Raw genomic sequence first — 19,467 nt, forward strand, 5'->3', positions numbered from 1 at the left:
ACATTACTAATATATTTATATAGAAAATAACGTATTAGGATATATTAATATACAATATTAAAATATATTAATTTGATATATTAGTGCATATAATACTTTAATTTAGATAATATTTTTAGAAAATACATGCATTTGAATACAAAATATGTTATATCATACAATAATCATACATTTAAATTATATAAATTACGTTATAAAATTAGGATATGATAAAAAAGAAATTTATTTTCAATTTTCATTGAACACCAAAAAATAGTTATATGTCTATAATATTATATGTATAGGTGAATTTTATAAAATAAAATATATATACAGTAAAAAAATTTGTTCTACCATCACACTTTTTATATCTCATTCTTTTCTTGTAAATGAGAAAATAATTATATTTAATGTTCTATATATGTTAGATAAACCTAAAAAAAATTAAAATATTAATAAGTGATTTTTAGCTTATTTTTCATGGCATAACTAAATATATATTAAAAAAATTTAATTTATTTTCCATGACATTGCAAAAAAAAAATAAATTCAATTTTAAAAAATATATTTTCTATGAAAATAACTTTTGAAAAAAAAAGAACTATTTTTAAATAAACAAACAAGTTCTAAAAATATATTTTATTCAGCAAACACAAACTTATTAAAATCACACGAAAAAACAAAACACTAACTTGATATTTTTCAATTCAAAAACACTTTCTAGAGCGATGAAAATGGATCACCAAAACACACATCTCTTTCTCTCACCATGACAAGCATTCATAAACATGGCGACAATTAATAAAGGAAACCTGCATGTTGGATTTCAAAAATCATTGCTATCACTTCTTAGATTTACACATATATCCTACGAAACCACTGCCGGGACCTTTTCCCGTTCTGGTTGACTCTCCTGAACTCTTAATTTGTTTATGAATATGTCTCTTACGCCTCGACCAACTTTCAGATCGAGAGAGAACTGTCATGATAAATATTCCAACTAAACCTGAGAGGGTAAAATTAAGGCACAACGAAGAGATTGGCAAGAAACCTTAGATTTAATGCTTACGCATATATATCTGTAGATGTTAGATGCATAGATCATGAGATTTTGTGAGTGCAATGCCCTAATTATATAGACAGTATTAAGCAATCAAAGGACTAGCTGATGATCAAATAATTAAACATAGGAAACTAAATTATTTCTCACTAATTATTTTTTTTCTTAATGTATAGTTTACATTCCTTTATATATCACACACACACACCAATATTCTTCACTAGTTCATGACCATATCGAGACTTGCATTATATTAAATTACGTAACCGAGAAATATCATTACCAAGCAAAGAACAAAATTTAAGGCTTTGATATGTTATCTTCCTCACTTTTAGATGTAGTTTGGTGTTAATTACGAGATTTTTAATCCATGATGATAAAGGATGCTTTTTTTTTTTGGTTCATCATCACGCCGATCGACTGTCTGTCTAGAATAAGTCTTCCCTTGTTCATGCACCAAGAAATATATATATATTTTGATTCTAGAAAGTTCTGTTAGAGATTAAATCGATTCATGAAATCATGTTTAAATAATTTAAATTAAACAAAAAAAATATATAAAAAGTTAGGTTTCATTAATATTAATATTGCATGCATAATCAATTTATTCTAAAAACAATTATGTTAATCTAAATATATATAAAGAAATTATATATAAATTAAAATTAAAATATTATTTTATCCCTAACAAACAAAAACAAAAAAAAAATATATTTGATAACGGCAATAATAAATCTCTCAGTTGAGGTTACCACAGAGATCGAAACCTTCCTTCAGGTATTATCTGACACATGTGCTAATACATAAGCATAAACCTATCAATTTCAGTGGTTTATGTAATTTGATGGAGCTTTATTTCTTGGAGTTACAAGAAACTAAAAGATTCGTCAAACGTTTTACAGAAAGAAATTAATTAGAGAAATTGACTCCTTCCCCATGATTAATCATCCACTACATACTGAAATTTTTCAAAAAACCCTTCATTTCTACACCATAATTTCACAGAGGAAGAAACAATAAATATGAAGAGTTACGGAAACGTTACGGGAATGAAAGATGCGTGGCTAACTCTAGCTGCAGCTCTTGATCAGGTAAGGAGAAGCAATATGGCCTGCAAGCTTCAATTTTTTGGAAAGAAGGTTAAAAATTTTGCGTTTAATGCTTCCTCTGACTGGTGGCAAAAGGATTCTCTTCTTGTCATTCGTTCTGGCAACTACTGCTCTTTGGGATAGATCTGTTAATCCCATGATCTCAGATATTATTATATCCTTCTGTCCATTTCGAGGGAGAGATTGCATGAGTTATTTATTTAGTTATCTCATGGCCCTGCTGTGTGGCAATACGCTACACATGCTAGCTAGGGTACGTAGGAACCTTCCTCCCTCTTTCACACTTCAACTTCATAAACAGTTGAGATATATAGCTGCCAAAACACTTTTTTGTTGTCACAGGAGGTGATTGTTATTTGGTACGGACGATGTGTCTAAGGCTACAGACGAAGCTTGAGTGTGCATGATTCTCAAATTGGAAGACGACGTCGGTCGTTAATTAGTATGGTCTCAGGCATATGGTAGTGTGTGTGTGTGTGTGTGTGTGTGTGAGAGAGAGAGAGAGAGAGAGAGAGAGAGCACTCTTCCCTCGTTGTAGTAGATAGCTATCTAAGTACTCAAGTCCAGGGTTCACGCATACATATATAGTAATGGAGATGGAGTTTAATTAATTCAACGACTATAGTACTGTTCTGGAAACAAATTACTGATATAATTAAAGGATTAATTGAGAATTAATTGGTGGGAGGAGATTGGAAGTTTGCTAATCCTTTTCTCGAACGGAATAGCACAAGTCACCAAGCCAAAACCAAACTTGTTTGGAAAGGAACTCAGAGGGCGAATGCATATATCATGCGTCATGCTTCCATCATAATGAGTAGCTAGAACCCTCTCCAGAATATTTGCAAAGAAGACGACGACTTATTCCTCTTGCTGTAACTTTAAGAGCTTGGAAGAGACTGCTAAAAATCCCCCGCTTGATGCATCCTCTGGCAGGTGGCAGTAGTACCATTCTCTTTATGCCACTCCTCTTTCTAAGCTCTGTATTAATGTTATTGCATTTAATCATCATTTCATTCTCCATGTATCTCTACGTTTCAACTTTAGATGGGTGCCAAAAGGGTAGGTGTAAAGGAGATGAACGTGCAGGGGACAACTGGAGAGTCCGAGGAAGCAGATTTATAGTCTTCGTATAATGTCTTATTTCTTGTATGTATGATGTTTTTCTGATTATTGTAATATTTAATGAGATATAATTAGTTGGAGGATCTCCATCACCGCGTCCTAGTCATATATAATCATCATTTATGATTCCAATTGACGTAGAATTTGTAACAATTTTCACTGATTCTCCCTCGATCCATTTCCAGAATTGGTTTCATCAAAGTCGTGTGAAGATCGAGGATGTGACTTTAAATTGGAACATTCCAATACATGATCACAGATGTGTTATTTGGCCAAGGTGAAAACACCAAAATCGCACATCTTTTTCTTCAATTCAAATTAATTCTGGTCGTGCTCAGCTAAATTACTTGGAAAAGAATTAACCTTGTCTTAATTATAATATAGACAGTCTCAAGACCTTCGCGTGATCATACACGCAAGAAATACGTGTTGATGGTAACGCAGATAACATATTCTATTTTGTATTAAGATGTCTATTGTGTCACAGTCTCAGCCGGCGACAAGAGATTTCTGTTATTCCAATCTCTATGAATGTACTTACAATCAAAACAGTTAATTAACAAGAAAATGACTAGATGTTTTTGATTATTTAATGTTATTTTGATTACCTCCAGATAATTTAATATATATGATCGATTGTCTGGGTCCTTGAGAGAATTTAAGTTTTAAACTTCGTATACTATATAAGCTCTTTAATATTATATAGTCTTAACCAAATACAGTTTGCAATCTCGAACTCTTGCAAGATTTTTCGTGGAAGAACATATATAGTGAAAGCTAGCCAATAGAATGAGTGCATGTAGTGTTTAAGAGTGTGGTAGTAATTGTTTTTTAAAATATTTTTCGCTTGTAAATGCATGAAAATAATATATATTTTTTTAAAAAAATTATTTTTTACATTAATACATCAAAATAATTCAAAAACTCAAAAAAATTTAAACAAAATATTTTTTTTTAAATCACAAAACATGATTTCATCCATAAAAACAAACAACCCCTTATTCATTTAATTTTCTGGAAGTGAATGTTAACATTATCCCCCGCATTCATGGCAAGCAAACATATGATCAGGTAATCTACATTCAAATATGGTAGTGACCCGCTAACATCATTCTCATGATTAATTTAGAAGGTGTTTGATAGTATGATAACGGTTACTTTTAAAGTATTTTTCGTTTAGAAATATATTTAAATAATATTTTTTATTTTTTAAAAATTATTTTTGACATCAACATATCAAAACGATATGAAAAATATATAAAAAAATAAATTTAAGCCTAAAAAAATTTAAATTTCATGGAACGCGATGCAAACGGTGCATTAACCGTGACCCTCCTTGAAGTGTTCACAGGCGACAATTACATCGCATGGAGCAGATCCATGACTATTGCTCTAACAGTAAAGAACAAGATTTCTTTCATTGATGGTTTTTTAATGCAGCCAAATACCAACAATCAACTACTACACTTGGCATGGCTAAGATCAAACAATCCGGTACTGTCATGGCTGATGAACTCTATTGCCAAAGACATTCGCAGCAGTCTTCTGTACTTCACATCAGCCTTCGATATTTGGGAAGAGTTGAGAGTTAGATATCTGAGAAGTGATGGACCAAGAGTCTTCAGCTTGGAGAAATCTTTAAGTTCTATTTCTCAAAACTCAAAAACAATCACAGATTACTTCAGCGAATTCAAAGGCCTATGGGATGAATATATCAGTTTTCGTCCAATACCAAACTGCAAATGTGGAAATCTTGATTCATGTTCTTGCAACATCCTAAAGCATCTAACAGATCGACAACAATCTGATTATGTGATGAAATTTTTAGTTGGACTTCATGATTCCTTCTCTGCAGTCCGAAGCCAATTACTACTTCAAACACCCCTGCCATCCATGGGGAAAGTGTTCTCTTTGCTTCTGCAAAAAGAAAGCCAAAGGTCTTTAACAAATACGGTAGGAATTTCTGTTGACTCATATGCCATGGCCGCTGGACAATACCACAATCCTAATCACAGGCCAGGCTCAACATATGTTCCATGTTTTTTAAAACAAAAAGGAAAATCAGAGGCAACTTGCTCCCACTGTGGATATCCAGGACACCTAGTTGATAAATGTTTTCAGATCATTGGATATCCTCCTGGATGGAAGGGGCCGAAAGGAAAAAGAATTGCTACAATACCACATATTAACATAAATTATCAAACACCACCAATTGCATATAATACTGTTATTTCAGAACAAAAACAAGAACCTCCCAACATCGTTTTCTCTTAAGAATAGATGCAAAATCTACTTACCCTTGCAAATAGCATTTCCAACTCAAAGCTACATCACTCTGCTAAGGAACAAGAATCTGTATCAGGTATATCATTTTCTTGTCATATAAATTTTTCACCTCAGAACAAATTCACTTGGATACTTGATACAGGGGCAACAGATCACATGATCTGTAATCCCATCCTTTTTTAATCCATTATTCTGCCTACGATACAAAAGCAAGTTCATTTGCCAAATGGCCACAAGGTGCCTATTGCTTTTACAAGGATGATTAAATTCTCTCCCACTATTATTTTAAACAATGCTCTTTATGTACCTTCCTTCAATATTAATCTTATTTCTGTTTCCAGACTAACTGCTGATAACAAGATTGGTTTGTTCTTTCTTTACACAAAGTGTTATTTGCAGGATCTAAGCACATGGAGGACGATTGGGCATGCTGAAGCTGAATCTGGTCTATATCACATTCACAGAACTTCTAACCAGTCTCCAGCATACTCATCTCCTAGACCATTCATCACCTCTTGTAATGTCACCAGTAACTTTTGGCATTTACGTCTAGGCCACATTCCTATTTCCAAACTCAATCTTTTTAATAAAATTGATCCTTTAGTAACTGCCACAGACAAATCTATTTGTGACATTTGCCCCTTAGCTAAGCAAAAACAGTTGCCTTTTCCCTTATCCATGCATACATCCACACAGGTTTTTCAATTAATTCACATTGATATTTGGGGCCCCTTCTCAGTTACTTCATATTCTGGACATCAATTTTTTCTCACAATTGTTGATGATTATAGTAGATTCTCTTGGTTATTTTTGATGAAATCCAAGTCTGAAACTAAAGATCTCATTAACAACTTTCTCATTTATGTTCATACTCAATTCAACACCAGAATTCAGACCATAAGAACTGACAATGGACAAGAGTTTAATATGCTTGCTTTCTATCAAGATCATGGCATCATCCATCAAACAACTTGCGTTCAAACACCTGAACAAAATGGAAGAGTTGAAAGGAAACATCAACATTTACTAAATGTAGCTAGATCCCTTATGTTTCAATCCAAACTGCCCTTATCTTACTGGACTAACTGCATTCTTACTTCAACCCACATTATCAACCGCATTCCCTCATTTACCTTACACCATAAAACACCATATCAGCTTCTTTTTAATAAATCACCCACTTATAATTACTTCAAAGTCTTCGGTTGCTTATGTTATGCCAGCACACTCACACACAATAAAGGTAAATTTCACCCACGAGCCACCAAATGCATTTTTTTAGGATATCTCCCCCACACTAAAGGATACAAATTGCTAGACTTAATAACATGCAAAACTTTCATATCTCGCAATGTCATCTTCCATGAATCCACATTCCCATCCATACCAAATACAGTCCATACACCTCTTGTCTTTCCTGAGTTTCCTCAATTCTTTGATTCAGTCACTCCCCCACCATCCCAGTCCACTCCACACCATTCTGTTCCTCAAATAAACTTGCCTTTCCAAAACTCTGCTCCTTCTCCTACAACCTTACCTTAGAATGTTGTTTCCCAACTCCGAAGGTCTGCAAGAAATAAACATCCACCTCATTACTTACAACAATATCATTGTGGCAATATGGCTCAGGTTTCTTCAGTAAATCCACACCTTTCCCATTGCTCCAATCCTGGTAAGCCATACTCACTCTTATCTTACTTATCTACTTCCCAACTATCCTCCCAACATCGAGTTTTCACTTCTTCTGTCTCTTTAACTTTTGAACCCAAAACTTACAACCAAGCCTGCTCTATCCCTTATTGGCAACAAGCCATGACTAATGAAATTACAGCACTTGAACAAAACCACACCTGGGATTTAGTACTTCTACCTCCTAATAAATCTGTCATTGGATGTAAGTGGGTATACAAAGTTAAGTTCCAAGCTAATGGGCAGATTGAACACTACAAGGCCAGATTAGTAGCTAAAGGCTACACACAACAAAAGGGCATTGATTTCTTTGATACTTACTCTCCTGTGGCAAAAATGACAACTGTTAGAGTTTTTCTTACCATTGCTGTTGTCAACAATTGGCATTTACACCAACTTGATATCGACAATGCCTTCTTACATGGTGACTTATATGAAGAGGTATATATGCAGTTACCCCCTGGTTACTCCACTCCTCATGATCCTCGCGTCTGCAAACTTAAAAGGAGCTTATATGGCCTCAAACAAGCTTCTAGACAATGGTTCTCTAAACTGTCTACCTCCTTATTGCTTTTTGGATTTCTACAAGCTAAATCTGATTCTAGCCTTTTCATCAGAAAAACAAACACAACCTTCACCGCTGTATTAATCTATGTTGATGATGTTATCATCACTTCCAACACCCTTACAACCATTCACCAGGTTAAACATTTCCTTCGCACAACCTTCCCCATCAAAGATTTGGGCAAACTTAAATACTTTCTAGGAATTGAAGTTGCTCGATCTAAACAAGGCATTGTTCTTTGTCAACGCAAATATGCCTTAGATATCCTAGCCGATAGTGGGTTCTCTGGGGCTAAACCAGTAAGCTTTCTTATGGAAACCACCCTCAAACTTAGTACCCATGATTCTAGTCCTGCTCTACCTGACCTTGCATCCTATCGTCGCTTAATTGGCAGACTTCTCTATCTCACTATCACACGCCCTGACATATCATATGCCATCCAAAATCTCAGTCAATACATGTCCAATCCTCATACCACACATTTACAAGCTGTTGAATGAGTCCTTTGCTATATCAAAGCAACACCATGACAAGGATTACTTCTCAAAGTTGATTCTACATTCCATTTAAAAGCATACTCTAATAGTGATTGGGGAGGTTGCGTTGATACTAGACACAGTGTTACTGGATACTTAGTGTTTCTTGGCGATTCTCTCATCTCCTGGAAATCGAAGAAACAACCGACTGTTAGTCGATCCTCAGCAGAAGCTGAATATCGAGCCTTAGCAACTACATCCCGTGAACTTCAATGGCTTGTTTATTTGTTAGCTGATTTTCATATACCACACTCTCAGCCTGCCCTGATGTACATTGACAACAAGCCTGCTTCCGATATTGCCTCAAATCTAGTTCACCATGAACGCACTAAACATATCCAACTTGACTGTCATCTTATCCGTGAAAAATTGCAGGAGGGCTTGCTTAACATCATTCATATCCCCTCAAGATATCAACTTGCAGACGCACTCACTAAACCACTAGGTTGTCTCACCCTTGTTCCGATTATTAGCAAGATGGGAATGATAAATATCCATTCTCATCTTGACGGGGGGTGTTGGAATCTACCACAATCTACAATGATTAACAAAGAAGCAAAAGAATCTCCGCAGCATGCAGAAGCACCACCATTGGCCACTTCTTCCTAGAAGGCCTTTCTGCAGTCTTCATGTATACAAAATACTGTTAAAAGAATATAAGTTAGTTATAAATCGTTACAGTTAGTTGCAGTTAGTTGAGAGATTTACGTTAGAAAACGTGTATATATTTCATTCATTCCATCTGTACAAGTTTAAGAAGATTGTAAAGCAATATTGCTTAGTATACAGAAAACTGATTAAGAATTCAACTGATTGAGAATTCTCTCAATTTTACTTTTGAGAATTCATTCTCTTCTCCTAAATCCTGATCTGCATGCCTCTCTTTTCATTCCTTACTTAGGAATTTTACAGTATGTGTGCAGGCCATGGGTGGCTAGTTTAGATTTTACCCGAGCAGCATCCTTCAATGGCCCCCATAATCACATAGCAATGGACATGCAGAGCCAATTGTCCTTCTAGTTTCTTCCATTCAGCAACCACATCATCCTTGCTATACCAACCTCCTAGCTGAATATACACGACGGGCAGCCCATAATCACCGCCAGTTAGATAGTCAAACTAAGTGAGCAATTTCATTTTCTTACACAAGAGTTCCAAACACAAATTTTTCTAGTCCAAAAAAAAAAAAAGGAAAGGAAAATCATATGAACCCACCTGATCTAGGTTGATGACATTGGAGACGATTAAGGTTAGGTCTGCTGTGAAGTCACAATGAGACAACATATAAGTCCGAGGGATGATCGCAGCGTATTGATTCATCTCTTCGCTCATCAAGACAACTTTCAGCTTCGAAGCTTCAAATTTTGCTGGTCAGATTGGAGGGAAGGAGAATACCTCGGAGACCAATGTGTTATAGGAAGCCCTGCTGCTGTCAATGGAGGAAAGAACAGTATAGCTTGGTGCTGTTGTTGATGTAGAAATATCGCATGTGTAGTGATGGTGAGAAGGCGTAGTAAGCACAATGACAGGCCATGGGACATGCATAACAAGTTCTTTCTTTTCTTCATCTTTCACTTCTCACCATTGTCTTCTCTCCAAACTTACCTTGAAAGAGCGAAAAGGATAGAGAGACTAGTTTTGGTCATGTGGACTCGGATTCTCAGACCCCACGTCCAGAAATCTTTATCAAGCGATGCTTGAACCCAATACTTCTCAAAATAAATTAAAAAAAAAAAAAAAGGCTAGTAATTGGAATCTTTTTGGTGAACTTTAATTGGCGGTGGTACAGGGACTTTTAAAAAGAAATGGTGATCGGTGATGGAATGGGATGTGGTGACAGGTCAGCATCACTGATTGAACATTTGAGTAGTTTTGTGGCAATGCTATAACGTTGCATAATTAGCCCTGTTTGTTATTTTGCTGTCAATAGAGGTTGAGGAAATTATTTATTTAAAATTAATGTTTTTATCGTTTTGATAAATTAATATTAAAAATAATTTTTTAAAAATAAAAAAATTATTTTAATATATTTTTAAATAAAATATAATTTAAAAATCAACCACACGTTCGTATGTATATATAATACTCTGTAAACACCGTGTATCCGCTACTTTACTTGATAAAACTCCGTTTGTCTACGCGGCTGCGGTTGCGTTTTATTTAAAACGCAGCACGCAGCCGTTTGGTAATATAAAAAAACAGTTTACTGTTCATGGGACCCACACAATTTTTGCGTTTAAAACGCTGAAAAGGAAAAGCAACGAAAACATGCTTTTCATTCTCTGCATGTTATAAAAAAATAGGAACAGTGCAATTCACTGCACTGTTCACGTGAATAGTGCAATTCACTTGCACTTTTCATGGGTTTTTTTTTATTTTTTATTTTTTATTTATTTTTTATTTTTATTATATAAAAATAGTTTAGAGAGTTAAATTCATTGACAAAACAATATTTTTTTCTCGAAAAACTAGTATAAAGTGAATTAAATTAACTCGCACAGTAATATCAATTTTATAGTTTTTATCGAATGAATTTTGTGCGTAATGGAATTATAAATAGTTTAATGGAATAATAAAAAATATTTTATATAAAGTATTATTTTTTCATGATGTAATAGGAGTAATTAATTTTATAATATTTAAATTTAAAACCATCAATATTAATATATATATTTTTAAATTATTTTATAATCTCAATTTCAAAAGCATTCTTAACCAAACACCTTAAACTACTTTTTTTTCAACCTCAATTTTAATCACAGTTTTAACAAAACACCTATTTTTTCAAACCAACCTCAACTAAAAGTACTTTTTATAAAACAATTTTTTTTTAAACCACAACCACAACAGCTACCGCAATACCAAACACACTCTAAGTCATACCCAACGAACTAACATATGGCCACGCTCTCAAACCTGAATTTTCTCTTTTAGCCCATTGGGCTTCACATGAATTTTATTGATCTCTCCAGTTGAGCCCATTATCTATTTGCCAGGTAACATTCTACATAATTTAAAAGGCTTGTTTTCGTCACACGTGGAGAAGCAGAAGCTTTCGTATACTTCGAACCCGAGTCCAGAAAAATTAAAGCCCAAATCCAGAGTGAAATGATCAAGATATAATTTTCTTTCCCAAAAACAACGACACGCCACAGGGCCGCAGTAGTCTTTATTTTTTTGGGGCCTAAACCCAACAAGCTAAAAAATACATAGAACTCGTACAGGTAGTGCTATAGGGAGCCGCTCGAAAGTCTTTCTTTCTTTCTTTTCCGAGGTCTGAAATTATAATTACGCAGGTCTGAGTTTCCTTGCTCATTTAAAATATTTTTCACTAGATTCTCGTAACAAATCGCGCGAAGGAAAAACATCAGGAAATGAAGATTTAAGAGAACCACTGATATCCTTTTCTTCTCGTGGAAAATAAGCTATTTAAAATATATTAATAAACATTATTTTTAAGGCAAAAGTGATGGTTTTCTTTTCAAGGATTAAATTGTTTTTTCCTTTTTTTTTCTTTTTTTTTTTTAAGAAAGGAGACCGAGTGTTTCATTTTTCAAAAAAGTAAAGGGGAAACTTTATATTCTTGGAGGGCCACGCACATGCAAGTAAGAAATTTTCAGCAACGAACGAATTGTTTAACATTTTCCAGGGGATCAAATTGAAAACACTTTAGAAAAGGAACCGAATATATAAATATTATCTCCTTGGAGGTTGAATATCTTATCTTGCTCGAACTTACACCTTAAAATTAAATAATATAAATATTAATAATAATAATGAGTTAAATTTTTTTAAAAAAAAAATATCACGCGTTAAGATTTTTAAAAATTAGTCAACTAAACCCAACCAATATACTCTATTGTCAACTAGATATAAATACTCCCTTTCTTTCTGTCTTTTCATTATATTTTTCTGTCTTGTCGCTTTGCCTCTCTGGTTCCTTCATCTCCTTCGTTTTAACAAACTAAAATCATCAATTCCTTCTTCTCATCTTCTAAATAGAAACCTCAACTTGATTTTAAGAAACCTCCACCACACTCATGTCAATTCAACCTAAGAAATAAATAAATTAAAACCCTGTAAACTCTCTCTTAGGTCAATTATGTCCCTCTCCCCTTTTCGATTTTTTATTTTGACACAGCATCTGATCACTTTATTATTTCTCTTTTGAATCTCTATGTTGTTTTTCTTTGTTATAACTTTCTTTGATATTCAATTGCTGATTTTAAGCCAACTTTTTTTGTGGTTTCGCTTTATTTTTTCATTTATTGTTTCTTGTAATTAGTTATTTATTTTTATTTTTTTATATATTCATTGTTTCTTGTAATTAGTTATTATTTTTTTTTTATTTACGTGGGTGTCCGGGCCAGCTTGCGCGCAATACGACTAATTCCACGGCTAACTGAACATTCTGCAAACCTAATGAGCATGTAAGATACCGCCGGGGTGACAGACATGCACGGTGAGATTTGAACACAGGATACAGAGAAAGGAAACAAGTTCCTTCAATCGCTGGGCCAAGACCTCAAGTGCTTGTAATTAGTTATTATTGATAATATGAGATGGTGAGTGGTTGTTAAATAATTAATTTTTGAGTTTTTATTATTAAGTAATTATTATAAAATTAGGTTTATACATGTATATGACAGCTTTTTGGCTGTTGAGACGTGTCGTTGGAGATGTTGTTCTATCGAGCGCTATTATTACTTATTGTTACTTTAAAGTAGTTGATTTTGGTTGATGATAGTAAAAGATATTTAATTCAATTTCATGTTTATAACTTATTGTATTGAGTTTTTGTTGTTCTTAAGAATTTAATTTGTTATTATATATTTTTTGTTTTGCAATTAATTCTTCTATTTTATTTAATTGATTTAGTGATATATTAAATCTAAATTATTTGTTAAAGCTTATAATATGTTTGAACTAATTTATTGAGCTGAAATCTTAGTTCTAATTAAGCTAAACCCACTCATTAATATCTAACTATAAAAAACTTAGCTCAAAATAACATATTTAACCGCTTGGTTTAAAAATAAATAAATAAATAGAATTTATAATTTATAAAATATCAGAAATTAAATTGAAAAAATACTCAATATACTACCCATTTATATCCAATTATCCATGAATGCCACTGGTTCGTCCACCTTGTTTTTTCAAATCCTAATTTCATGTTAATGTTAATAATTTATAACAGCCCTCAAAAAGTTTATTTTCTGAACCTGATTAAAAAAAAAACACTGTGCTTAAAAATCTCTGTTTTCTCGTTTTCTTTTTCTTGAACAGAATAAAGAGGAGAACCAAAAGGCTATTGCTTTGCCGTTTCTGGGTTTTCCGTTCAGATCCAAGCAAATGGTATACTCTTTCAAGTAAAGAAGAAAGGTAACTGTATCTAAACTCTTTTCTCTCTCTCAGTTCCCACTTTCACTTGTTGCAAAACACAATTCCAAAGCTTCTACTTTAAACTCCTACAATGTTGTTCTAAAAAGACATGATCGAAACCTTTACAAGATTCAACATTTTATTGCATGTTATTAATCTCTTCACTTTCTGAACGTGGATTAACTTTTAAGCTGAGTTGTGATTTTACCTCTTACTGTTCCTGATTTAGTTCAAGACCACCGCTTGTTTTTCTGTGTGGAAGATAAGTTTGCCTATATGCTTTGACGATGACATTTATTAGGACCTGCGATCAATCGAGAGTCTGAGATTGTTTACTCGTTTGATTCTTCTTCATATAATACTTCTAAGTACTTCTAAGTTTCTTATTGAACTTACATTGCCAGAACAAAAATCTCGACTCCTAGTTCTCGTTCTTTAATCCAGCTACAAAAAGGTCTTCTTTTTAAAAAAAATCTACCCGTCTTCTTTTTTAAAAAAATCTACCCGTCTTTCTGTCTTTTATTTCTCCAAAAAACTGTTCCTTTATGAGAATTATGTATACGTTTCACACCATGGGTGATTTCTATTGAGATTTTATTCCTGGCACTTTTTACTCTTGATGTTGGTCTTTATTTATTGTTTTCCTTGAAAGTTCTGATATGTTTGTGACCTGTGACTTTTTTGGCTGTTTAAATATCCTTAGCTATTGGTGTTATAATGTATAATTTGGAAAATTAGATTTAAGGAATGCATAAAAGGGATAAAAGAATACTCTCGTTGTCACTCCACTGGGTCTTGAAAAAGTTCATGTTTTTAACAGTATTAAAGCAGGCAAAGTGTTTTAAATAAAGTCGAAAAGGAATATTAAAAGAGAATGAAACTGAAGATGTAGTTTGAACCCACAAAGGATAAGTTTTTTCATTAATTGAAGTTAAAAGGGGAAGCGAACGTGAGCCATGAAGTATGATCTCTAAGAGAAGAAGACTAGTCCACCCTGAGATTAAGATAACATGTGCTTGATCATAAGATTTCAAAATATGTTAAAAAAGGATTGTTGTTGCGTCAGTTTCTTACTTTATATTTACTCCTCCGTGATTGTTCCCCATTAGTTTTTTCATGATAGATTATTAAATTTTAATTTTAATTTAAGTTGTAAGGTTTTGTATTCTAGCTAATTTTTTTTCCTTCCAGATTTGCACAACAAGCAGCATCATACTAAAGAAAGCATGGCTATGGGAAAATATTCCCGTGTTGATGGGAGGAAGTTATCCAACTACTGTTCTACAACCACTGTGGTTGTGTTTGTTGCTTTGTGTTTAGTTGGGGCTTGGATGTTTATCTCATCATCTGTTCCAGTTCAAAACTCATACCCATCATCCCAAGAGATTGTGAAACGAGCGGCTGGTGAAAATATTTCTAAGCATTTTGAAGACAGTCCTGGTGATTTACCGGAGGATGCAACAAAAGAAGATGGCAATGCTGTTGATTCTCAAGGTAATAGCCCATCTGATGTCCATGATGACCCAAAGGTGACTGAAAAAGAGAGTGAAAGTACTGTTGAGGATAACAAAGATGAGAAGGTCGAATCTAAGAATGTGGTAGAAGAAAACCAGGATGGGAAGACTGTTTCTGAAGAGGAACGAAAGTTGGAGACTGAAAATAATGAGGATGGAAAAACAGAGGATAGAGAGTTGAATTCAGGTGATAAAGAATCAAATTCAGAAGCTGGAGAGACCCAAGCTCAAGGCAATGAAGTAAATGAAAGCGATCAAACAGAATCAGAGAAGAGCTCAGGTGAAAATAAATCCAGGTCAGATGATGGGGAGAAGAACCCAGACTCAGGAGAGAATGCAAATGAAAATAACCAGGAAGGTGCTACTGAGAATAACGTGGATAGTCAAGAGAATGATCAAACTTCCATTGAGATTTTACCTGCTGGCACACAGTCAGAACTTCTAAATGAAACCAATACTCAAAATGGGGCTTGGTCGACTCAAGTGGTGGAGTCACAGAATGAGAAGATGTCTCAACAATCTTCAATAGCTAAGGATCAATATGGTCATGGATGGAAACTTTGTAATGTCACTGCTGGACCAGCCTATGTTCCTTGCCTTGATAATTGGTACGTTATAAGAAGGCTTCCAAGCACAAAGCACTATGAACATCGAGAGAGGCACTGTCCTCAAGAAGCTCCCACTTGTTTGGTGCCCATACCTGAAGGATATAGACGCTCAGTTAAGTGGCCTCAAAGCAGGGAAAAGGTAAACACTGATCCACCTAATCCATGAAAAAACCTTTCCTGTTTATAGGCTGAATTTCTTCTTTTGGCGCACATGGCAGATATGGTTCTATAATGTCCCTAACACCAAGCTTGCCGAGGTTAAGGGGCATCAGAATTGGGTTAAAGTTACTGGTGAATATCTTACTTTTCCAGGTGGTGGAACTCAGTTCAAGCATGGTGCTCTTCATTATATTGATTTCATTCAGGATGTGAGTTTCTTTATCACACCTGTGTTCTGCATTTCCTGTCCTTTATTTTGTATAATCACTAGTTCAACAGATTGAACATGAGACACAATTTCATTGAACAAGATTGATTGTGTGCAAATATGTTTGTGTACACTGAAGAGTATGATGTGATAGTGTTTTTCTATGAATGATGCAGTCTCATCCTGATATTGCATGGGGAAAAAGAAGCCGAGTGATATTGGATGTTGGGTGTGGGGTGGCAAGCTTTGGAGGTTATCTTTTGGAAAAAGATGTTCTTGCAATGTCATTTGCTCCCAAGGATGAACATGAAGCCCAGGTTCAATTTGCACTTGAAAGGGGTATCCCTGCGATGTTGGCTGTTATGGGCACGAAGAGATTACCCTTTCCTAGTTCTGTTTTTGATCTTGTTCATTGTGCACGCTGTAGGGTTCCTTGGCACATTGAAGGTAATGTCCGTGTCTATTATACTCTAGCAAAAAATTTCTGATGGTTTGTTTTTTTGGTTCAGAGAGATATTTTGAGTCTTCTTGCAGGTGGTAAACTTCTTTTGGAGCTGAATCGGGTGTTGAGGCCTGGTGGTTACTTTGTCTGGTCTGCCACCCCAGTTTATCGAAAGCGTCCAGAAGATGTGGGTATTTGGAAAGGTAGAATATTTTCTAACGCTTGCATTCCTTCCAAGAGGATAGTACTATAGGTTGTCTTCATATTACTTTTCTTTCTTTCTTTCTTCTATGCAGCAATGTCCAAACTAACAAAGTCAATGTGCTGGGATCTGGTGGTGATTAAAACGGACAAGCTAAATGGTGTTGGTGCAGCAATATATAGAAAGCCAACTTCCAATGACTGCTATAATAATAGACCGCAAAATGAGCCTCCACTGTGCAAAGAATCTGATGATCCAAATGCAGCGTGGTACTTTCATTTGTCCCATGGAATTAGAATCACCTTTTGTTCTTTCACAATTACCCCTTCCTGAGTTTTCATCATAGCTTGGGTAGAAAATGTTTATAAACTAAAACTAAATATGGAAAAATCAGAACTAATTGAAGCGATGTAAAAATGCTACCACTTTTATTATAAGCTCTAAATAGAGGAATGGATGTTTGTCTTCAGGAATGTCCTGCTCGAGGCATGTATGCATAAAGTGCCTGTAGATGCATCAGTGCGTGGGTCTCATTGGCCTGAGCAATGGCCAAAACGGCTGGAGAAACCACCATACTGGTTGAATTCTCAGGTTGGAGTTTATGGTAAAGCTGCTGCAGAGGATTTTGCTGCTGACTATAAACATTGGAAAAATGTTGTCTCCCAGTCTTATTTGAATGGGATAGGAATCAACTGGTCTTCTGTGAGAAATATCATGGACATGAGAGCTGTATATGGAGGGTAAGCAATTTAACAATTTTATTTTATACTATAGATGGCTAAGCATACTTGTGTTTATCATTTGCAGTAGAGACACTTTCTCTTATCTGTGTGCTATCCAATTCAAAACGTGCTTTTTTTGATAGATCTGATTGGGGTGTAGATGAACCCATAAAATCAAAGATAAGATTTTGGTGTGTTAAGCTTAAGCTGCATTCTTTTGATTTGTTCTGCTGGGTAAAGGAGTGTTTCATGTGTTTTGGTTTATCCTTTTGTGTTCATGTGCTGGCATGTCATTCGACTTAATGATTGATGGGGGTTTCCCCTCAGTAGCTCATGATCATCATGGTTGCTCTGTTTCCATTTTCCATGATTAAGATGCATATAGCCTTGTGCTGCCATGGCTCTTTTATTTTCTTATGCTTTTCTGTAATTGCTTTAGGTTTGCTGCGGCACTGAAAGACTTGAAAGTGTGGGTTATGAATATAGTCCCAATTGACTCTGCAGACACGCTTCCAATGATCTATGAGCGTGGTCTGTTTGGAATGTATCATGATTGGTGTGAATCATTCAATACCTATCCCAGAACTTATGATCTTCTCCATGCTGATCATCTCTTCTCCAGTCTAAAAAAGAGGTAGTAGGTTCATCACATTGCCGCTTCCTAAAGAAAGAGATCTAGATAGTTTGTGTGACCTGATGTTCTGTTGTTTTTCTGAACATAGGTGCAACTTGGTGGCAGTAATAGCAGAAGTTGATCGGATCCTGAGGCCAGAAGGAAAGCTGATTGTGCGTGACAATGTTGAAATCATTGGCGAGATTGAGAGCCTGGCCAAATCTCTGAAATGGGAGATCCGGATGATTTACTCAAAAGACAATGAGGGACTGCTTTGTGTTCAAAAGACAACGTGGCGTCCTACGGAATCGGAAACAATAACATCAGCCATCATACAAGCCTGACATGTCAGTTTATACTTTTCATCTTAGGTTTACCAGGCTGCCTGTATTAGGCTTACAGGTATGGTTCTGCTATCTATCATCTGAGGTTTACCAGGCTTCCTGTATTAGGCGTACAGGTATGGTTCTGCTATCTATCCTAGGCATTTGACGGTTAGTATCAATAGCTGTATTTATCCACAAGAAGTTGTAAAATAATAGTTATTTACTTAGTTATTCTTTAAATTCTCGTTATTTTCATTAATATTTATTGTCATTTTAATCAACCCTCTTTAATAAGAGGGATTTTGGCTGCATACTTATCATGGATGTTACTTATAAATCACAATTTTGCAAATTTGTTATATATATTGTTCTATGGTGTTTGATAATGCTGTTGCTGCTTTTTTCAGTAAATGTGGCTGTTACAGTTTTGAGTCTGGCTATTAAAAGATTCTAGGCAAGTAGTCCTCAAACTATTTAAAAAATTCTCAATTAGTGAATCTCAATTGTCATCCAAAGATTTTTCTTCTTATTTAGACCCTAAAAGAATTCTCAGCTCAACTATTTTTCCAAGATTATCACAAATCCATTACGAAAGACTTCCAAAATCTATTAAAAAGAAGGATTCCAAGCTCTTAGATTACAAATTGGAAATAATTCTCTAGAGATTTAATTGAGATATTGATTATAGTTTTGGCACTAAATTGATGTTTGCACGATGTAGTTTTCAGCTGTGAGAGATGTTTTTGTAATGTAAAAATGATTAAAAATTAAAATTCAGTTACTGAATCTTTTTTAAAAGATCTTCATTAGGGTTTTGAATTTGGAAAAGCTCAAACAACTCCAAACGGGGATTATTAGATGTAGGCAGATCGTTGGCATGGCTGATCCCTACCGCCTCGTGCCATCTGAAGCTAGATTAGCAGAAAGGAGAGAGAGTTA

General features: G+C 34.7%; 1 protein-coding gene across 2 annotated transcripts; it reads left to right on the forward strand.

The window, feature by feature from the left end:
• Positions 1–12,264: 12,264 nt before the first annotated feature.
• Positions 12,265–18,871, forward strand: LOC118062536 (probable methyltransferase PMT24). 2 transcript variants are annotated; one of them, XM_073404535.1, is made up of 10 exons: positions 12,265–12,444; positions 13,639–13,734; positions 14,926–15,995; positions 16,075–16,224; positions 16,400–16,670; positions 16,758–16,868; positions 16,962–17,136; positions 17,338–17,607; positions 18,029–18,223; positions 18,312–18,871. In XM_073404535.1, exons 3-10 carry the CDS (start codon positions 14,961–14,963, stop codon positions 18,544–18,546), a joined length of 2,442 nt encoding a protein of 813 aa, XP_073260636.1. In that variant the 5' UTR covers positions 12,265–12,444; positions 13,639–13,734; positions 14,926–14,960; the 3' UTR covers positions 18,547–18,871. The 2 variants fall into 2 exon arrangements, with proteins under 2 accessions (XP_073260636.1, XP_034932330.1); XM_035076439.2 differs by lacking the exon at positions 12,265–12,444 and adding an exon at positions 12,896–12,914.
• The last annotated feature ends 596 nt before the right edge of the window (positions 18,872–19,467 follow it).

The sequence above is a fragment of the Populus alba genome, chromosome 14 (assembly GCF_005239225.2).
Source record: "Populus alba chromosome 14, ASM523922v2, whole genome shotgun sequence".
Lineage (NCBI taxonomy): Eukaryota > Viridiplantae > Streptophyta > Magnoliopsida > Malpighiales > Salicaceae > Populus > Populus alba.